The 21,832-nt window shown below is 50.2% G+C and overlaps 1 protein-coding gene across 3 annotated transcripts in view; it reads left to right on the forward strand.

Moving 5' to 3' along the window:
• The window catches only part of INCENP (inner centromere protein), a 320,967-nt gene that overhangs the window by 267,619 nt on the left and 31,516 nt on the right, over nucleotides 1-21,832 (forward strand). For all 3 annotated transcript variants that reach the window (XM_030201189.1, XM_030201191.1, XM_030201190.1), the window contains one exon: nucleotides 17,912-18,071. In XM_030201189.1, the coding sequence (XP_030057049.1) occupies nucleotides 17,912-18,071 (160 nt within the window). The remainder of the gene's footprint in view (nucleotides 1-17,911; nucleotides 18,072-21,832) is intronic.

Below are 21,832 nucleotides of genomic sequence, written 5' to 3' on the forward strand. Positions count from 1 at the left end.
AGTAGATGCTCTTCTCCAACAGTGGCCGACACAAGAGCTCCTCTATGTGTTCCCGCCCTGGCCCATGTTGGGCAGGGTGCTAGACCGGGTGGCAAAGCATCCCGGCAGGGTAATCCTGGTGGGTCCGGATTGGCCCAGACGTCCCTGGTATGCGGACTTGATCAGGCTCTCAGTCGGCAATCCTCTGCGGCTGCCAGTGGAGCAGGGCCTGTTACATCTGGGTCCCGTGGTGATGGAGGATCCCTCCCCCTTTGGTCTTCCGGCCTGGCTATTGAGCGGCAGCGTCTGAGAAAGAAGGGCTTCTCAGACAAGGTCATCGCCACTATGCTGAGAGCGAGGAAGCGCTCTACTTCTACTGCTTACACCAGGGTTTGGCGTATCTTTGCAGCGTGGTGTGAAGCAGGCTCACTTTCTCCCTTCACTGCTCCAATTCTTCAGTGTTGGCGTTCCTGCAAGAAGGTCTGGACAAAGGCCTGTCGCTCAGTTCCCTGAAAGTTCAGGTAGCGGCTCTGGCTTGCTTCAGGGGCCGCCTGAAGGGTGCTTTCCTGGCTTAGCAGCCAGATGTGGTGCGCTTTCTCAAGGGAGTTAATCACCTGCGCCCTCCTCTGCACTCAGTGGTGCCTGCGTGGAATCTCAACCTGGTGCTAAGAGCATTGCAGAAGCCGCCTTTTGATCCCTTGTCGAGGGCATCTCTGAAAGACCTGATGTTGAAAGCAGTCTTTTTGGTGGCTATCTCTTCAGCCAGAAGAGTTTCCGAGCTCCAGGCACTCTCATGTCGAGAGTTGTTTTCTGCAGTTCACTGAGGCAGGAGTGACTGTTCGCACAGTGCCTTCCGTCCTGCCCAAGATGGTTTTTCGCTTCCATGTGATTCAGCAGCTCTGTCTCCCTTCCTTTCGTAGGGAGGTCTACCCAGAGGAATACTCTGCTCTCAGTTTTCTGGATGTGAGACGAATCATCATCAGATACTTGGAAGTGACCAAGGATTTCCGGAAATCGGATTCTCTGTTTGTCCTGTTTACAGGTCCTCGTAAGGGTCTGCAGGCTTCTAAGCCTACAGTGGCAAGATGGGCAAGGAAGCCATTGCAGCGGCTTAGGTGGCCGCGGGGAAGGCCCATACCTTTGCCAGGCATTACCGCTTGACTGTGGCTGCTCGGGCGGAGGCCCGGTTTGGAGCTTCAGTGTTGCGGTCAGGGATTTCTATGTCCCGCCCTGGGTGAGTACTGCTTCGGTACATCCCACCAGTCTATGGATTGATCAGCTTGATGATATGGAAGGTAAAATTATGTATAATCATACCTGATAATTTTCTTTCCATTAATCATAGCTGATCAATCCATAGCCCCTCCCAGATATCTGTACTGTTTTTATTCTGGTTGCATTTCAGGTTCAAGTTTAGCCTTCAGTTACTTCAGGAGGACTTCGTGTTCAAGTTCTTCTTTCACTTGGATTCTTCAAGAGTTGAGACGAGTTTGTGTTACAGTGAGCTGCTGCATTCCTCTCCCCTCCGTTTTACGGGGCTGGATTGAGATTTAAATTCTGCCGGCACTCCCTCCCGCTTCGTGCGGCTGTAGGGCAGCTTTGTACCCCTCCCGCTTCGGCGGTGTTAGGGTCAGTCAGCTCCTCCCGCGGTTGCGGTTGCAGGATAAGCCAGATCCCCCCGCATCGGCGGGTGTGGTGTCCCTCCCCCGCTCCGCGGGGATGAGCTGGACGGATTCCCCTCCCCCACTTGTGTGGGGATGAGCTGGGTTAATTCCCCTCCCCCGTTTCGGCGGTGGTGAGCTGGGCAGAGTGTCCCTTCGTGGGTGTAATTCTCTAAGTGCTGAGTCCTGCGGATGGAGCTTTGATATCGACATACTGAGGAGTTTCCGGCAGCACATGACCACATATAGGGAGGCAAAAGTTTGCTCTCTATCTCCACCTGCTGGTAGATGGACACAACCCACCAGTCTATGGATTGATCAGCTATGATTAATGGAAAGAAAATTATCAGGTATGATTATACATAATTTTACCTTCCCATCTGGCCGCTGCATCAGCGATTTCTCTGGTTTGTGGTGTTGAGCCAACATTTCCAGTTTCGCGCCTTGCCTTTCGGCCTGGCAACTGCCCCTTGGACTTTTTCCAAGGTGATGGTAGTGGTGGCTGCCTTTCTCAGGCGAGAGGGTATCAGAATTCACCCTTATCTAGACGACTGGCTCATCAGAGCGGATTCGGTAGACGAAAGCCGACTTGCCACAGCCAGAGCTGTTACAGTTCTTCAGACTCTGAGCTGGGTAGTTAATATGCCCAAAAGTCACCTGACCATCTCTGTCTCTCAAGTATTTGGGGGTCCAGTTCGACACGGCTTCGGGGTTCGTTTTTCTTCCCGACAACAGGCGTCTCAAGCTTCAGAATCAGGCCCGCCTGCTCTTGCAGATGCCTCCCCCTCGAGCTTGGGACTTTGTTCAGCGCCTGGGTTCGATGTCAGCCACCATAGAGGTGGTCCCCTGGGCGAGAGGTCACACGAGGCCTCTGCAGCTTGCTCTGCTTCAGCAATGGTCCCCGATTTCCCAGGAGTACCAACGCAGACTAAGGTGGCTTGCTGCAGCAGGGGATGCCACTCTTCCATTTTGGTGTCTGGTGATAATGGATGCCATCCTTTTGGTCTGGGGAGCTCATTGCCGGGGACGCTATGCTCAGGGTCTGTGGTCCACTGCGGAAGCGGGATGGTCCATCAATCGCTTGGAACTGAGAGCGATATTCCAGGTTCTTCTGGCCTTCCACAGGACGCTGAAGGGTCTTCCTGTCCGAGTTCTGTCAGACAACAGGACAGCAGTGGCCTACATCAGTCGTCAGGGCGGCACTCAGTGCAGGGCACTGGCTGCAGAGGCGTCTCAGATCTGCGACTGGGCCGAACGCCACCTAGAGCTGCTGTCCATGGCTCACATAGCCAGTCAGAGCAACGTACAAACCGATTTCCTCAGCAGACATCAAATCGACCCAGTGGAATGGGAACTGGCGGAAGAAGTTTTTCTTCAGATTTGTGCCAAATGGTGACTCCAGACTTGGACCTCTTGGCCCTCATGGTGTCCAGCGTAAACGCCAAAGTCCCTCACTTTTTCAGCAGAAGGAGAGATCCTCGCTCAGTGGGGTTGGATGCCCTGGCTCAACCTTGGCCCTCGGGCCTCCTATATGTGTTCCCTCCTTGGCCCTTGATAGGGCGAGTGCTGCTTTGGATTCACCTGCACCGGGGATTGGTGATTCTCATTGCCCCGGATTGGCCAAGGTGTCCGTGGTACGTGGATCTCCGGCGGATGCTGGTGGATGCGCCTCTTCCTTTGCCTCGGGTTCCGAACTTGTTAGTTCAGTGTCCGGTGACTATGGAAGATCCTTGCCACTTTGGTCTTACGGCCTGGCTCTTAAGAGGGCGCAATTGAGGGACAAGGGCTATTCTAATAAGGTTATTGCCACGCTCTTGCAGGCTCGCACGCGGTCTACCTGTGCGACTTATGCTCGGATGTGGCGCACTTTTGAGGCGTGGTGTACTCCAAAGGCTATCTCGCCGACTCTGGCGACAGTCTCGCTTTTGCTAGACTTTTTGCAGGACAAGCTACAAAAGGGCCTGGCCTACAATTCCCTTCGAGTTCAATTGGCAGCGTTGGCCTGCTTCCAGGGGAAAGTCTCCGGCTTGTCCCTTGCTGCTCATCCAGATATTGTCCGATTTCTCAGAGGGGCGCTTCATCTCCGTCCTCCTTTGCGGTCGTCCTGTCCCGCTTGGAACCTGGGGCTCGTGTTGAAGGCGCTCCAGCGATCTCCCGTTTGAGCCTCTTAAACGGGCTTCTAAGAAGGATGTGACTCTCAAGACAGTTTTTTTTAGTGGCAATGACGTCAGCTAGAAGAGTGTCTGAGCTTCAGGCTCTTTCCTGTCTGGATCCTTTTCTACAGTTCTCGGAATCCTCGGTAACTGTTCGTATGGTGCCTTCCTTTCTGCCTAAGGTGGTTTCACCTTTTCACCTGAACCAGCCCATTTTTCTTCCTTCCTTTTGTAAGGAGGAGTTTCCGGACTCCTTTGGGCAATTGTGCCTTTTGGATGTCTGCAGGGCTCTGTGGCAGTATCTGCAGATGTCAAATGAGTTTAGGAATTCTGATCATTTATTTGTTCTGTTGGCAGGTCCCCGACGCCAACTCCAGACTCCGCCCTTTCTGCCTCGCCTCACCCTATGCTTGGAATAAACTCCCTGAGCCTATACGCCAAGCCCCCTCCCTACCCATCTTCAAATCCTTGCTCAAAGCCCACCTCTTCAATGTCGCTTTCGGCACCTAACCATTGTACCCCTATCCAGGAAATCTAGACTGCCTCAATCTTGATTGACTGCACTTTTTGTCCTTTAGATTGTAAGCTCCTTTGAGCAGGGACTGTCCTTCTTTGTTAACAGTACAGCGCTGCGCAACCCTGTTAGCGCTTTAGAAATGTTAAATAGTAGTAGTAGTAGTAGTTTCCGGCGTCTAAGGCCACTATAGCCCGCTGGCTTAAGGAACTCATTTTTTCTGCTTATCTGCTTTCAGGGCGGTCGCCGCCTGAAGTGTTTAAAGCGCACTCTATAAGGGCAATGTCCTCTTCTTGGGCTGAAACGGATGCTTTTTCTCTTCAAGAGATCTGTCGTGCGGCTGCCTGGGCTTCTCAGCTCTCTTTTGTGCGGCATCACAGGCTGGATGTGGCAGCGCGGTAGGATGCGCATTTTGGAGAGCAAGTGCTTACTCGCGGAGTTGCCTGTTCCCACCCTACTTAGGGAGTGCTTTGGTACATCCCATCAGTTAATGGATTCATCTGCTGTTGATGACAAGGAAGGGAAAATTAGGTTCTTACCTTGATAATTTTCTTTCCTTTAGTCACAGCAGATGAATCCATGATCCCTCCCTGTCTGACTTTAGTTTTTGTACAGATGTTGCATACAGACATTGTGCCTCATCAGGAGTACTTGAAGACAAGCTATCAGAGTTACTACATGCTGTTTTTATTGCAGGAGGTTAATAACGTCCCTCCTTTGTTTGGTTATTGCGCCGGTTTAGGGGCCTTTGTTCTCTGTGATTAAAGTTTATTTTTGCCTTTTTATTCACTCTGCTTTGGAAATTTCATATACTGAAGGCAGAGGGGGCTGGGCGTCCAGGAACAACATGTGCTTTCAGTGTTCTCTATCTCCACCTGCTGGTAGGCGGATACAACCCATCAGTTAATGGATTCATCTGCTGTGACTAAAGGAAAGAACATTATCAAGGTAAGAACCTAATTTTCCCTTTTATTCTTCAGGACCCGACACAGCACTGTGTTTCAGCATAAAGCCTACATCAGGGGTCTGTACATGAGATCACTGAAGGATATAGGAATCTCTGGATAAAAGTCTTGATAAAGGCTCGATCCAAAAAAGAAGAATGGTCAACACGTAACATTGATGTAGGCTGTTTTTTTAAGGGAGAGCCTTGCTGAACACACTACGCCTTTGCTCGTATTTGCTGACGTAGTGGAATACGGTCCTTCTGTCTCTCGGTGTCACACCATTATCTCTGCACATGAGTCCAACCTTTGGGGGGTCCAGGTGGGCTCGCTTTAGGTGCTGCTTCAGGGAACCAGTCTGGGAAGTTCCCCAGGAACACCCCCAGCTGGGAACTGGGGTCTATTTGGCAACCGCCATATTTGGAGTGGCTTGGAAGAGCCTTGGTAGCCTGGAGACTGCTGACTGCTTGATTTTTGTGGGCCTGGCTACATGAGGGGGGGAGGAGTGTTTGGTCCTCCTCCCCATCCCTCCTGCCTGGCAGCTAAACACACTGGGACATTAAGTGAGGATTCTGGGGACCTTCCTTCTTTCTCTCTTAAGAAAGATTCCTTGGAAGAGCTTGTTTAGGAAGGAGGAGCTGGGTACATTGACCAGGTTAGAGGTCCTTTTATAGTGATAGCTTGCTGTTTTATGTGGCGATTTATCTACTCTACCTCTGGAGTCCCATGTATGTTTGGTTGACCTACGTACCTCCCCTACTTCTCTGGACATCACACTGAAGGATCCACAGGGACTGTAAGCTGGAGTCCCTATTGGAGTGCAGGCAGCAACTTGTGAAGGTTGTGGCTCGGGCCTTTCTCCAGTGGATGCAGCAGTTCCCCCTCCCCCTCTCCAGAGGCAGCTAGGCTGGAGTCGGGAGTGGCCTTTTTGGCAGATCAGTTTTATAACTTGCTCTGTATGTGCTCCAGTTCAGTCACGAGAGCAGCAGTGGTGAGGAAACTCCTCTGGCTCCGGCATTGGGCAGTGGATGCTGCATCCAAGGACTGCCTTTGTGGGCTACTCTTTTGGGACTGGTTGCTGTTTAGTGCTGGAAAAGATAGTTAAAGATTTGAGGGAGCCTTATCCTCTCAGGCTTCCTGGGATTCGGTCTCAGGAAGCATCCAGATCCTCAGAAAGGCACTTCTTACCCAAGACCAGGGGTGTTTTCACTCGAAGGTCATCCAGGGGCCCAGGCAGCCAGAATCAGAAGGGCCAGACCTTTTGGGGTGTGATGTGGGTAAGGGACAACAGAGGGCGCTCTGGATCCTCTGTCACTCCTCTCAAGAGCACACAATGAAGGTCGAGTGGATGATAATGCAACTTTGTTCAGGAGTGGGCCCTTGTCACAAACACCTAGCCACCCGCCTGGGGTTACCCCACAGCCTCTCAGAGGATCTATCCCTAGCACAGCTTGTGCTCTACACTAGCACCCTCCTCCCACCAACTGGGTCACAACTGCCTCTGGGCGAATGTCCCGCTCGCTAATTATCCCCAGTGATTTCTAGGTTACTGGAGGTCACACTCCCAGTGGTCCCTCAGTTCCCAGAAAAGCATTCACAGACCCAACACACAAACCACCAGGATTCTTTATCAGTCCAGGCAGGCAGAACGAAGAAACAATTGTGTTTATTCTCATAAAAGTATTGAACAATGGAACAAAAAAGTGTAAATAGCAAACAGCAACGAGTAACTGAAAAATGGATCCGTTAGAAAACTAACTAAACATCTATATGCTGTCTAAACAGTACCTGGGAAGATCAGGACATATAATTGTTCACCGAGCCTTAACAAAAAGATCTTTCTCCCTCTTCTTCCAGGCTAAGACTGAAGCAGCAGCCAGCAACAACTGCTGGGTAATTTCAAAACTCCAGGCCAATCAGAGCCCAGAACAGTCAAGTTTCAAGTAAAAACTGGTTATATCACTAGATGTGTGCCAAATAAAAGAAAGAGACGTCTGTCCTCTGTAACAGCTTTGAGCGTAAACATGCACCATCTACTGGCCAAATAGGAGAAATACACTTCAGACATAATTAAAACAGGAAAATAATACATTTTACAGGCTTAAAACACCCTGTTTCTTCACAGCCTTCATTACCTTGGACCAATCAGTTCTGGAAGTTTCCACGATGGTTATGCCTTAGAGCTTGCTTCCCCAGTTTCCAACACCTTTATGGTGTCTCAGTGCGGCTCTCCCCTCAAATGCCAGGCTATGCAGGACACCTTGAATCATCCGCTCCTGCTGGATGTGGTGAAGGAGGTGCCTTTTGCAGAGTGGAGTCAGGGTCCAGTGTGGAGTCGGTGTTAATTCCATCTGTTTTGTGGTCCCGAAGAAAGGAGGTTCCTTCTGCCCCATTTTGAACCTCAAGGGGTCAATGCCTTCTTGAAGGTTTCCTGTTTCCACATGGAAACCCTCCAGTTGGTGATTGCCTCTGCCCGACTAGAGGAGTTCTGTCCTTCTTGGACTTTGCAGAAGCATGTTTTCACATCCTCATCTGTCTGGAACACATGATTCCTGCAGTTCTGCATGTTGGGCAGACACTTCAGTTCTGGGCCTTTGCTTAGAGGTTGACTACGGTCCCCCTGGACTTTCTCCAAGGTTATAGCGATCGTGGCCAACTTTCTTCACGTGCAGACTCTGAGCGGGTTGCAGGACTGAATCCACTTGGATGATCCAGGTGGTCCAGCTGCTTCAGAGCCTGGGCTGGGTCATCTAGTTTGAGAAGTTACATCACGCCTTCATAGGCATATGGTTTCTGATCAATCAAGGTCTGGTCTGTTTTACCCAAGAGAAGATGGGCAAGCTGCAGAGGCAGAAAGTGGCACTTTGCACTTAGTTGGCTCCAAGTGCCTGAGATTACCTTCAGCTGCTAGGGCTGATGGCGTCCACCCTTAAAGTGGTCCCGTGGAATAGGGCCCACATGCATCCTCTACAGAAATCACTCCTCTCTCAGTGGAGCCCCAGCTCCGAACAGTTCAAATTGCATCTTGTTTCTTTGACTGCCCTTTGGAGGAAACTGACCTGATGGGATGATGTGGCTCATCTCCTCAGCAGGACTTTACTGGAAATTCTGGAGTGTAAACAGTGGTTACTTCCAATAAGTCTTCAGGGCTTGGGGAGGACCATTGTCTCCCACACCGTACAGGGCACGTCTGCAGAGGAGGCTTCCTGGTCCATCAATTGACTGCAGGCTAGGGTGATTCGCCTAGCTTTCTTGTTCCTTCCTTTCTCCGAGGACAAGCAGGCTGCTTGTTCTCACGACTGGGTTGACGTCCGCCGGAGGTCCCGCACGCGGGGCACGCCCACCGCGCATGCGCGGCCGTCTTCCCGCCCGTGCGCAAACGCTCCCGCTCAGTTTTCTGTTTTTTTCACGCTGGAGAGAGACGGATTTTCATCCCTCTCGTCAGCCCCAGAAAACCGTTTCGCGGCCTAGTCCGCTGTTTCTTTTGGTATACGCTCGTTCGCGTTCCTTTTTTCCTTGTGTTTACAAAAAAAAGGTTTTTTTATTGTAGAGAAGTCTCCATTCTGTCTAGTTTCTTTTCCCTTTCTTTTCGCCTCCGTCACGGCGTCCGAGTTTCCTTTTTGTTGTGGCCCTTTTTACCGCCACCATCAATGGTTTTGACCTCGCCAACGCGATTTTTCCGTCGATGTCCTCGAAGGTCCTGAGCGGATTTAAAAAGTGTGGTCGGTGCGGCCAGCAAATCTCGCAGTCCAATACTCACGCTTAGTGCCCCGGGCCGGAGCATAATTCCAAGGCCTGCACCTTGTGTCTCGGCTTGAAAAAGCGGACGCAGGTGGCAAGGCAAGTTCTTCGGGACCGTCTCTTTGGAACTTGCGCCAGCCCTTCGACGTTAACATCGGTGACATCTGTGTCGACGGCCGGAACTTCGGCATCGGTACCGGTGTCGGTGACTTCGGCGCCGAGCATGGCATCGACCCCAGGAGCACAGGTTCCTTTGGCCCGACGACCTGCCAGCGATGGGAGCGGGGAACAGCCGAGTGGGCCTCCACCCGCTTCGGCTAGTCCCGTCGTCCAAGGCCATCGGGACCGAACCCTGTCGGACCCGACCCCAAGGAGGCATGGGGACTCCACCTCCTCTTCGTCTGTGCCACGGAGCGCCGATGACAGGCATCTGAAGAAGCTTGCCAAGAAACACCATCATCGGTCACCCCCGACGCATGGGACTGGAAGCTCAGGGACGTCAAGGGACTCGGTCCCCGAAAGGCATTGATGCCGGGAGGGAGCGCTCCCCCTCCATTGAGGAGGTGTCAATGCGCAGGTCGTTGGGTACCCTGATACCGTCTCCTGGACCCGGGCAGCTTCGAGCACTGACACCTACACCGGCCCCCCAGCCTCTCCCAACAGCGGCCCTGGACGAGTGCCTCCGAGCCGTCCTCCCAGGTATCCTGGAAGGGCTGCTGCGCCAGTCTCTACCGGCACCGGGGGTGCTTGCGCCCTCTGCGCTGTTGATGGCAGCGCCTGCTGGCTCTATCCCTGTGTTGCGGCCCTCAACACCGGTACCGCTTGCGGCGCCGGTCTCGACCGCCACTCAGGTGGAACCCCGGTCGATGGAGGGAGCTTCGTCCCCGCCGGCACGGGAGACCACCTCTCGGCACCATCACCAAGGACGTGGTTCCTCGGGGTCGAGACGGGACCGATTGAGGACTAAGATCAGAGAGCTCATGTCCGACACCGAGGAGGAGGCCTCTTGGGGGGAAGAGGAGGATCCCAGATATTTCTCCTTTGAGGAGTCTGCTGGTCTTCCCTCTGACCCCACGCCTTCACCGGAGAGGAAGCTCTCGCCTCCAGAGAGCCTCTCCTTTGCCTCTTTTGTCCGGGATATGTCTGTGAGCATTCCCTTCCCAGTGGTTACCGTGGATGAGCCGAGGGCTGAGATGCTCAAGGTCCTCGATTATCCATCACCACCTAGAGAGTCTTCTACGGTACCGTTGCACAATGTCCTAAAGGAGACGCTGCTTCGGAACTGGGTAAAACCTTTAACCCCACCATCCCGAAGAAAGCGGAGTCCCAGTACAGGGTCCACACTGACCCGGAGTTGAGGACTCAGTTACCACATGACTCAGCGGTCCTGGACTCTGCTCTCAAGAGGGCCAAGAGTTCGAAGGATACCGCCTCTGTGCCCCCGGGGCAGGAGTCTCGAACTCTTGACTTGTTTGGGAGGAAGGCCTATCATTCTTCCATGCTCGTCGCCAAGATCCAATCTTACCAGCTCTACACGAGCATACACATGCGGAACAATGTGCGGCAACTGGCGGACCTGGTTGACAAGGTCCCGCAGGAGCAGGCCAGGCCCTTTCAGGAGGTGGTCAGGCAGCTGAAGGCATGTCGCAAATTCCTGTCCAGGGGTATTTGACACTTGTGATGTTGCATCCAGAGCCGCTGCCCAGGATATAGTGATGCGCAGACTCTCATGGCTGCGTGCCTCTGACCTGGACAATTGGACCCAGCAACGGCTAGCGGATGTCCCTTGCCGGGGGGATAATATTTTCGGCGAGAAGGTCGAGCAGCCGGTTGAGCAGCTTCATCAGCGGGAAACCGTCCTCGACAATCTCTCCCACCAGGCGCCTTCAACATCCACCTCCACAGGTGGACATTTTTCTCGGGCCCGGCGGTCTGCTCCCTATACTTACAGCAAGCGTAGGTACAACCAGCCAGCCCGAAGGCCTTCTCAGGCACAGGGCCAGCCCCAGCGCGCTCGTTACCGTCAACAGCGTGCGACCAAGCAGACCCCTGCAGCTCCACAGCAAAAGCAGGGGACGGGCTTTTGACTGGTTCCTTGGGAGCATAGCCGCCATAAAAGTGCCCGTGCCGGATGGCCTCCCGGTCGGGGGGAGGTTGAAAGTTTTTCACCAAAGGTGGCCTCTCATAACCTCCGACCAGTGGGTTTTGCAAATAGTGCAGTGCGGGTACACCCTGAATTTGATCTCCACACCGCCAAATTGCCCACCGGGAGCTCAGTCCTTCAGCTCCCACCACAGGCAGGTACTTGCAGAGGAACTCTCCGCCCTTCTCAGCGCCAATGCGGTCGAGCCCATGCCACCCGGGCAGGAGAAGCAGGGATGCTATTCCAGGTGCTTCCTTGTGGAAAAGAAAACAGGGGGATGCGCCCCATCCTAGACCTGAGAGGCCTGAACAAATATCTGGTTCAAGAAATGTTCAGGATGCTTTCCTTGGGCACCCTTCTTCCCCTGATTCAGGAAGACGACTGGCTATGCTCCCTAGATTTAAAGGATGCTTACACTCGCATCCCGATACTGCTAGCTCACAGACAGTATCTCAGATTCCGTCTGGGAACACGGCACTTCCAGTATTGTGTGCTGCCCTTTGGGCTCGCCTCTGCGCCACGGGTATTCACGAAGTGCCTCGTAGTGGTTGCGGCGTACCTTCGCAAGCTGGGGGTGCATGTGTTCCCGTATCTCGACGATTGGCTGGTGAAGAGCACCTCGGAGGCAGGAGCCCTTCGGTCCATGCAGTGCACTATTCAACTTCTGGAGTAGCTGGGGTTTGTAATAAATTACCCGAAGTCCCATCTCCAGCCAGTCCAATCTCTCGAATTCATAGGAGCTCTGCTGAATTCTCAGATGGCTCATGGAGGGCTCAGAACCTTCTGTCTCTCGCCTCCCAGGCCAGAGCGTCCCAGCAGATCACAGCTCGGCAGATGTTGAGTCTCCTGGGCCATATGGCCTCTACAGTCCATGTGACTCCCATGGCTCGTCTTCACATGAGATCAGTTCAATGGACCCTAGCTTCCCAGTGGTGTCAAGCCACCGGGAATCTGGAAGATGCCATCCGCCTACCCATCAGTTGTCGCAATTCGCTATGCTGGTGGATGATTCAGACCAATTTGACCTTGGGACGCCCATTTCAAATTCCTCAGCCGCAAAAAGTGCTGACGACGGATGCATCTCTCCTGGAGTGGGGGGCCCATGTCGATGGGCTCCACACCCAAGGGGTGTGGTCCCTCCAGGAAGCAGGTCTTCAGATCAATCTCCTGGAGCTCCAAGCGGTCTGGAACGCGCTGAGGGCTTTCAGAGATCAGCTGTCCTTCCAAATTATCCAAATTCGGACAGACAATCAGGTTGCAATGTAGTACATCAACAAGCAGGGGGGCACGGGATCTCGCCCCCTGTGTCAGGAGGCCGTTGGGATGTGGTGCTGGGCATGCCAGCACGGCATGCTTCTCCAAGCCACATACCTGGCAGGCGTAAACAACAGTCTGGCTGACAGATTGAGCAGACTCCTGCAACCGCATGAGTGGTCGCTCCATTCCAGAGTGGTACGCAAGATCTTCCGAGAGTGGGGCACTCCCTCAGTGGACCTTTTCGCCTCCCAGACCAATCACAAGCTGCCTCACTTATGTTCCAGACTGCAGGCGCACTGCAGACTAGCATCAGATGCCTTTCTCCTACATTGGGGGACAGGCCTCCTGTATGCGTATCCTCCCATACCTTTGGTGGGGAAGACCTTATTGAAGCTCAAGCAAGACCGAGGCACCATGATTCTGATCGCGCTCTTTTGGCCCTGTCAGATCTGGTTCCCTCTTCTTCTGGAGTTATCCTCCGAGGAACTGTGGAGATTGGAGTGTTTTCCAACTCTCATCTCACAGAACGGGGGAGCGCTTCTACAACCCAACCTTCAGTCTCTGGCTCTCACGGCCTGGATGTTGAAGGCATAGATTTTGCTTCCTTGGGTCTCTCTGAGGGTGTCTCTCGCGTCTTGCTTGCTTCCAGAAAGGATTCCACTAAGAAGAGTTACTTTTTTTAAGTGGAGGAGGTTTGTCGTCTGATGTGAGAGCAAGGCCCTAGAACCTCGCTCTTGTCCTGCACGAACCCTGCTTGAATACCTTCTACACTTATCGGAGTCTGGTCTCAAGACCAACTCAGTAAGGAACCACCTTAGTGCGATTAGTGCTTACCATCATCGTGTAGAGGGTAAGCCCATCTCTGGAGAGCCTTTAGTCGTTCGATTCATGAGAGGTTTTGTTTTGTCAAAGCCCCCCTGTCGAGCCTCCTACAGTGTCATGGGATCTCAACGTCGTCCTCACCCAGCTGATGAAACCTCCTTTTGAGCCACTGAACTCCTGCCATCTGAAGTACTTGACCTGGAAGGTCATTTTCTTGGTGGCAGTTACTTCAGCTCGTAGAGTCAGTGAGCTTCAAGCCCTGGTAGCTCATGCTCCTTATACAAAATTCCATCATAACAGAGTAGTCCTCCGCACTCACCCAAAGTTTCTGCCAAAGGTGGTGTCGGAGTTCCATCTTACTCATACCCGCCCTGCTGAACGTCAGTTGCACGCATTGGACTGCAAACAAGCATTGGCCTTCTAACTGGAGCGGACACAGCCCCACAGACAGTCCGCCCAATTGTTTGTTTCTTTTGACCCCAATAGGAAGGGGGTCGCTGTCGGGAAACGCACCATCTCCAATTGGCTAGCAGATTGCATTTCCTTCACTTACACCCAGGCTGGGCTGACTCTTGAGGGTCATGTCACGGCTCATAGTGTTAGAGCCATGGCAGCGTTAGTGGCCCACTTGAAGTCAGCCACTATTGAAGAGATTTGGAAGGCTGCGACGTGGTCATCAGTCCACACATTCACTTCACATTACTGCCTCCAGCAGGATACCCGACGCGGCAGTCGGTGCTGCAGAATCTGTTCGGGGTTTAAATTCAACTCCACCCTCCTGGACCCGGTTTTATTCTGTTCAGGCTGCACTCTGTTAGTTGTTCTTTGTAGGTCAATTTCTGTTATGTTCTCGCCGTTGCGAGGCTCAATTGACCCTGTTTGTTGTTTTGAGTGAGCCTGGGAGCTAGGGATGCCCCAGTCGTGAGAACAAGCAGCCTGCTTGTCCTCAGAGAAAGCGAATGATATATACCTGTAGCAGGTGTTCTCTGAGGACAACAGGCTGATTGTTCTCACCTACCCTCCCTCCTCCCCTTTGGAGTTGCGTTTTTTCTCATTCCTTTGCTTGTCATTTAACTGAGCGGGAGCGGTTGTGCACGGGCGGGAAGACGGCCACGCATGCCCGGTGGGCATGGCCCGTGTGCGGGACCTCCCGCGAGACTTTTCTTCCGGTTGGTGGGGGCTGCCGTGGACGTCAACCCAGTCGTGAGAACAATCAGCCTGCTGTCCTCGGAGAACACCTGCTACAGGTATGTATCATTCGCTTTCCTTCAAAGAAAAGGCAGTGCGAGTGTTTTCAGACAATATGACAACAGTGGCCTATGTCAACTGGCAAGGTGGGACCAAGAGCATGTCGTTGGCTCTGGCGATCCCGCTGGCTGGCTGTTTGGTCCGAGGGGCACCTCTTGGCTGTCAGCGATGCTCATTGCCGGCGTGGAGAATGTTCAAGCAGACTTTCTCAGTTGCCAGGCTATGGACCCGGCAGAGTGGTCTCTGAGTGCAGAGGCATTGTGAATCACTGAGGGATGCCAGAAGTTGGTCTCGTAAATCAAACTTTAACAGGTCAGTTTAGCATCAGATGCTCCTAGTACATCTAAAAACATATGCTCAATGCTGGTGTGGTCCAATAGCTTTTACCCTTGACCTTGGTGGTGTCATGTTTCACATGGGCCAACTACCCATGATTCACCAGCTTTTTCATTGGTCAAGGATAAAAGCTATTGGAACACACCAGTGTTGAGAAGTTGACCTCATGGCATCTACCTCCAGCACGAAGTGCCTGTGATTCTTCAGTTGCAGAAGTGCACACAGTGCCCTAGGTAACAATGCATTGGTTCAGCATTAGCAAGTGTGGGCTCTCCTGTATGCCTTTCCTCCTTGGCCACTAGTGGGCAGATTATTACATTGGATTATGAATCATCCTGACCTGGTTATTCTGGACTGGCTGAGGCAACTGTGGTATGTAGACCTAGTTCATCTGGTAGTGGATGGGCCTCTTCCCCTGCCCAGTGGCTTTGGGGGGGGGGGGAGTTTAGGACCCAATTGTGATGGAGACCCAGATCTGTTTTGGCTTGCGGCATGGTCTTGAACAGCACTACTTAAGCCACTGGGATTATATCCCAAGAATGGCGGATACCCTGCTCTGAGCTCATAAAGCATCAACTTCTCTGCAGTATGTGAGGATCTGGAAGGTCTTTGAGTCCTGATGTGCTCGCCAAACACTCTCCTCTGAAGACTGATATGGCAGCTATTCTTTCTTTTCTCCAGGAAGGGTCCGATCTGGGCCTTTGGGGTGAAGTGGGGTTCTTCTCCAGAAGGGGATGTGTGCATTGTTTTTAGGAGTTAGATTTTTATTTTCGGAGTTAATCAAGATAGCTGAAGCAGCTCTAAGAGCTACTGTTGTCTCCTAGCTTCAATACATATTCTTCAACTCGTTCTCAAGTTGAAAGAGGTTCCTTAATTGTGGAGCACATATTCTGTGAGAAGGAGGTCACATTGAGTGGCCAGTGACCCAGGTTGTCACTCAACTTTTGTCATTTGTGAGACTGCAACAAGGTCTTTCCTTCATATGTTGGAAGGTACTACTAACTACATACTGTTGGGGTGGCACTAATGGTTGCTTTGTCTGAAGCCAATTTCATTTGAGCAGGGATTTTGGAATACCACCCCTTATAAGGATTTCTTTGCCACATCCTACTAGTTCTAGATTGGTCTGGTAAGGACACTAAGGGTGGAGAAATTATTAGCTGATAATTTTCTTTCTTTTAGTCCTACCACACTAGTCCAGAGATCCTCCCTAGTTGAATATTTATGACCATTCTTCTATTTCTACAATATTATAGGCTTGAAGACTTCTTACCATGTAATGCACCAACCTTTTCAAAAAGTCTGCAATAGCCAACTAAAATTAATAACTACTAGCACAATACATATTTTATATTGAATTGGGTCAAATGGAGGAAAAGATTTCAGTTATTTAGATTATTGCTTCAGGCACCTGGTAACCACCATTATGAGTCACAAAAGCCTCCACCTCTAATTTTCTCAACAATTTGATCTGCAGTCTCCCTTGATGAAAGCTAACAACTGATGGAATATTGCTTAGCATTGGTTTAAAGAAGACAGCTCCCGAGGAAGCGACAGTGAAATGGAGAAGCTCCGTCAAGCACAACCTTAACAGTTAAGTCACCATACTGCAGTTGTTATGTGAAAGAAAAATGTAAAATAAAAATAAAAAAGTTGATTAAAACAAGTTTATAAAATCAAGGTTTTTGTGATTCATGATGGTGGTTACTAGGTGCCTGAAAAAATAATCTAAGGCAATGGTATAACTGAAGTCTTTCCCTCTATTTGACCCAATTCAGTATAAAATATGTGTTGTGTTAGTAGTTATTAGTTTTAGTTGGTCATTACAGACATTCTTCTATTTCTAAAATATTGTTCCAATTCTTATTTTCGTAGCTCAAGGTACTTCTAATTAGTTTAAAAATTGGTTTCTGAGTCGTCACCTTTCCCAGTTAGAGAACTATGTCAGTAGAGCAGAAGAGTGCCTTGTTTGTTAAAAGTAATAAATGGATATGACAGTTGAACAGAACTAAGAACATGAACACCATTGCTTTGTTGAAATACTGAGCACCTGAGGCTGCACAGTGCCTGTGACAAAACAGTGAGTTTTCAGGCCTGAGAACTGTAAATAAATAAATTTTCATGAAAACGTATTCTATTTGACCAGCAGATGGCGCTTATTTTCAGTTTTATAGCTGTTGCAGGACTGATTACTTTCTCTGTTCAAATTTAACCTTGAGAAAAGGGGAACTTGCAATACCATTGGCCAGATACTTTCAAAGGTTGGTGCTCTGGGCTCTGATTAGTTCTGGACTTCAAATCTAGCCTGGATGTACTAGATCTTTCTTTAATCTCAATGTTGGGTACAGAGAAGAAACATCACTGTCCTGAGATCCTGTTCAAGGCTTGTGAACAGTTCCTGAACTTCCCAGGTAGTAACAAGTGTTAGATAGTTTTAACGTTGATCCGTTTTGGTTATCTGTTATTGCTTGCTGTGCTTTTCCATCTCGTTTTTCAAAGTTTACTGTACAACTTTTTCATGATAATAAACCTATAGTTTTAGTTCTAGGAACTGAGGGACCTCTGGAGTGTGGCCCCAGTGACCTAGAAATCACCAGGGAATAACTGCAAGTGGGGCCCAGTCGGTGGGAGCAGGGTGCTAGTATAGAGCACATGCCCAGGTGTAGGCGGGCTTGAGCAGTGCTGGGGACAGACCCTTCAGGTGGCCGCAAGGTTAACCCCAGGTGGGTGCTAGGTGTTTTGTAGGGTAGAACCCATCATCTGTGTCCCAATCTGCTGGCTGACAGATACAACCCACAGGTTCTGGAATGGTCTAGTTGGACTAAAGGAAAGAAAATGAATTGGGTAAGATATTTCTCCTTGGCTTAATGCCCATGGTCTAATAGAGATCAAATTTGAGTTGGTGGGTGGAAGGATTAAGATTGATCATGGGCCAGACACCTTGCTGTTGAAAATTACGGAGTACATTTTCAGTAGGGTCAAAATTTGAGAAGTCTAAATCCATATATAGATGAGATTTATCTCCACGTGATTTAAAATGGTCTACTGTCAGATGTTTACTGGGGTGCTGACTTTCTCCTGATGCATAGAGAAATCACCTTTTTGTTCTTCAGAACTCCCCTGCACCTACAGAATCCTACCAGATGACGCCACAGGGGCAGAAACCGAAACCACCTAAGATATGTGACGAGGATTATGGGATGGATTTGAACAGTGATGACTCCACAGATGATGAGAGCCAGCCACGGAAGCCTATCCCATCTTGGGCAACAGGTGAGGGACTGTTGGGATGGGGGCTGGTAGTTGGGTGACTTAACAGATGGATACTGCATTTTTGTTTGAAAATAACTGTGGAATTCAGTGCTCAGACCACCTGTTCAGGTATGGAGAGGCAGCCTCTAAGGCAGAGTCCATGCAAATAGATCTCATACATATTTGTTAACTATTCCATGAGAATCAATATTCTATCTAGTTACAAACATCAATATTTATATACTACAAATAACTACCAATCCTTTTTTTAATGATTATTCCACAATTCTTTATTTATAACAGTACATTGCAAAATATCCAACATCATATGTTTAAAACCAATATCTCTCATCCCTCACTCTCTCTCTCTCCTCATTCATACCATTCAATCTCAATCAAACCTCATTTCCATCTATCCATCTATAATATATATAAAACCATTGTTCCTTCAAACCAAATCTCCCTCTGTTATTATACATTTTTTAATTTTATTTATATGAAGTCTTTATTGAAAGAAAGTACAATTTTCCAACAAAACAAAGCAGGAATGGACCTTATATGTTACATAAAATGTCATACCACATAGTATAAGCAACACACTAATCAGCAGAAAACACACAAACCCCGCATTGCCAGCCCAATAAGCCCAGACCCGTATACTGGTTTGCTACTGTGCATGAACAAACAAAGCCTCCAACACTTCAATCCTTGTAGAACTTTTACAATATAGAACAACTCCCAACCTCCTAATCCACCCCTCCCCCCCCCATACCCCCCTCCCTATTTGGGCTTGCACAACTAGTACTCATAACATTCTCAAGGTTTTGTAGTTATGATAAAAGGATCCCAGGTTGAGTGCCACCTACTGAGTTGGTTACACCTCTCAGCTATTAGCTTTTCCATCTCACAAACATACCCCAGCTTCTTAAGCCACCGAGCTAATGGCGGGACTGTGGGGAGTTTCCAGCAAGCCGCTATGACAATTCTAGCCGCACATGTGGCATAACGTAAAAGGTGTTGAACGGGGGAGAGTCCCGCCACTTTTGCTGAGAAGAGAAAGATTGTGGGGTGCCACGGAATTGGACTTCCCAGCCACACCTGCAATCTGCTGCGGACCGCTTTCCAGAAAGCCCTGATTTTCCTACAGTTCCACCAAACATGCCCCATAGAACCTTTAACCCCACAGCCCCTCCAGCACAATCCAGACAACGCTGGGTAAATGTGCTGGAGGCGATCAGGTGACATATACCACCTAAATAGAACTTTAATGGCATTCTCCTTAAAGGGAACATGAGACGACACCTTCGCCGCATCCCTCTCCATCCTTTCCCATACCACCTGCTCTACTTCCATACCCAACTCCCGCTGCCAACTCCTCCTATGAAGAGTGTATCGAGGTGCTTGCTGTATGATAACATTATGTAGGCGTGATATCAGTCCACTGGTCATATCCGTTCCCTCGCAAAGGTGCTCTAGTGCTGACTGTTCCCTAAGCATCACTTCCCGGACTGCCCGTGTTTTAAGGAAATGATGTAATTGAAGGTAGGCATATTCATCAGTCTCCACTACCGGGTATTTCTCTCGGGCTTCTGGGTATGACATAAGAGACTCCCCCTCAAACAGTTGTCCCCACGTTCGCAGCCCTCCCTCATACCACCTAGTAAACGTTCCTCGCTCTGTTCCCGGGTAAAACAATGGATTGTACGCAATAGGGGACAGGCGAGACAGTGTGCACCGACGATGTGGAAAATGACTATCCCAGTTGGCTAAGAGTAGTATATATAGAAGGACACAGGCCCTCCCCCAGTGACCTAAGGAAGCTCGGAAGCCACATAATCGCCCCTAGGGGCCTAACACCCACAGTAAATTGCTCTATATGCACCCAGTGCCTATCGGGGTAGCCCTGAAACCAGTCCACTGCCGCACGCACCTGCACTGCCCAATAGTACCAATTCAGGTTAGGGATCCCAAGCCCTCCCCGATTCCTGGCCTGATATAGGAAGGCCCGCGTTAATCTCAGCCGCTTGCCAGCCCATATGAAGCGCACAATACGATCTTGTAGTGCAGCTAAGAATTTGCAGAGCATCTCGATTGGGAGGGCCTGAAATAAGTACAGCAGGCGCGGCAGGACATTCATCTTAACTGCAGCTATAAGACCGAACCAATAAAGTTCCAAATCTCCCCACCTGTCCATGTCCTCTGTAAGTGCCCGGGCCATTCCCTTATAGTTAGCTGAAAAAAGCTCTGAACGCTTGGCTGTTATGTTCACTCCCAAATATCGAAGGCTCTTATTAGCCCACCGAAAAGCATACAAGGATTTTAATTCTTCCACCATTTCCGTGGGGAGTGACACGTTTAAGGCTTCAGATTTCGACATATTCACTCTAAACCCTGATACTACCGAGTACTCCTCAATGTCCCGCAAGAGCACAGGAAATGTGGTCAAAGGCCGAAGGACAAAGAGCAGCACGTCATCAGCAAATAAAGACAATTTATGCTCCCTCCCCGCTATCATAATGCCAGTAATCCCCGGGTTTGATCTGACCCTAGAGGCAAATGGTTCCATCACCATAGCGAACAACAGCGGAGAGAGAGGACACCCCTGCCTAGTACCTCTGTGTAAGGTAAACAAGTCAGAATTTCCCCCCGTTCATTCTGATGCACGCTTTTGGTGAGTTATAAAATGCTTGAATCCACCCTCGGAACTGTGGCCCAATCCCAAATGTCTCCAGAACTTTATACATAAATGGCCAATGCACCCTATGAAAGGCCTTTTCGGCGTCTAGACTAAGGAAACACAGAGGCCTTCTGAATCTTTTAGCCAGATGTATAATATCTACAACTCTCCTCGTGTTATCCATTGCCTTTCTGTGTGGAACAAAGCCCACTTGATCAGGATGAATGATCGTGGGAAGCAGAGGGGCCAGTCTATTGGCCAGAACCTTAGCTAATATTTTAACGTCCGCGTTTAATACCGATATGGGGCGATAAGAGCCACACTCTAAGGGCTCTTTATTTGGTTTTGGTAGCACAGCTGTCCAGGCCTCAAGCATAGAAGAAGGTAAGGACTCCCCCTTCCCAATTTGATTGAACAAGTCAGCCAAAAGTGGAGCTAGTTCCGGGATAAATTTCTTATAAAATTCGTTAGGGAGCCCGTCCAACCCTGGGGACTTACAAGATGGTAAATTCTGGATAGCTTTTTGGATTTCAGTTGGGGTAACTGGCGCATCTAGAGTTGCTCACTGTTGGTTTGTCAAGGAAGCTAGCTCACTCTGCACTAAATAGTCTGCGATGGAGTCTGCGGAGGGATTCATCTCCTGATCATATAACTCCTGGTAAAATTTGTTTAAACGCCTTCGTATAGCCTCTGAGGTGTTAAGCATATCTCCCGTGCCCCCCCCCCCCCCCCCCCCGGACCTGAGTTACCGCCCTCTCCATCTTCTGTTTACGCAGCCGTATGGCCAAAAGACGGCCTGTCTTATTAGTGAATTCATAGGAACGAACTTTCGCTCTTGATTGGAGCTGGCATAAGTGCTCTGAATAGATGGAATCCAGCTGACTTCCTGAGAGCCACACGTCTTGTGTCGCTCCTCTAGTTTCCGAATCCTATCCAAACATTGAGCTAGTTGGTGCCTACGGACCTTGGCTTGTTGACTGGCTAGTTGCAGAAAGTAGTCTCTAGACACGGCCTTCATAGCGTCCCACACTGTACTGAGGGGAGGGCCCAACTCCATATTCAACTCCAAGTACTCCTTTAACACTTTCCTACATCCCTCCACAAC

Source organism: Microcaecilia unicolor, chromosome 4 (genome assembly GCF_901765095.1).
Source record: "Microcaecilia unicolor chromosome 4, aMicUni1.1, whole genome shotgun sequence".
Lineage (NCBI taxonomy): Eukaryota > Metazoa > Chordata > Amphibia > Gymnophiona > Siphonopidae > Microcaecilia > Microcaecilia unicolor.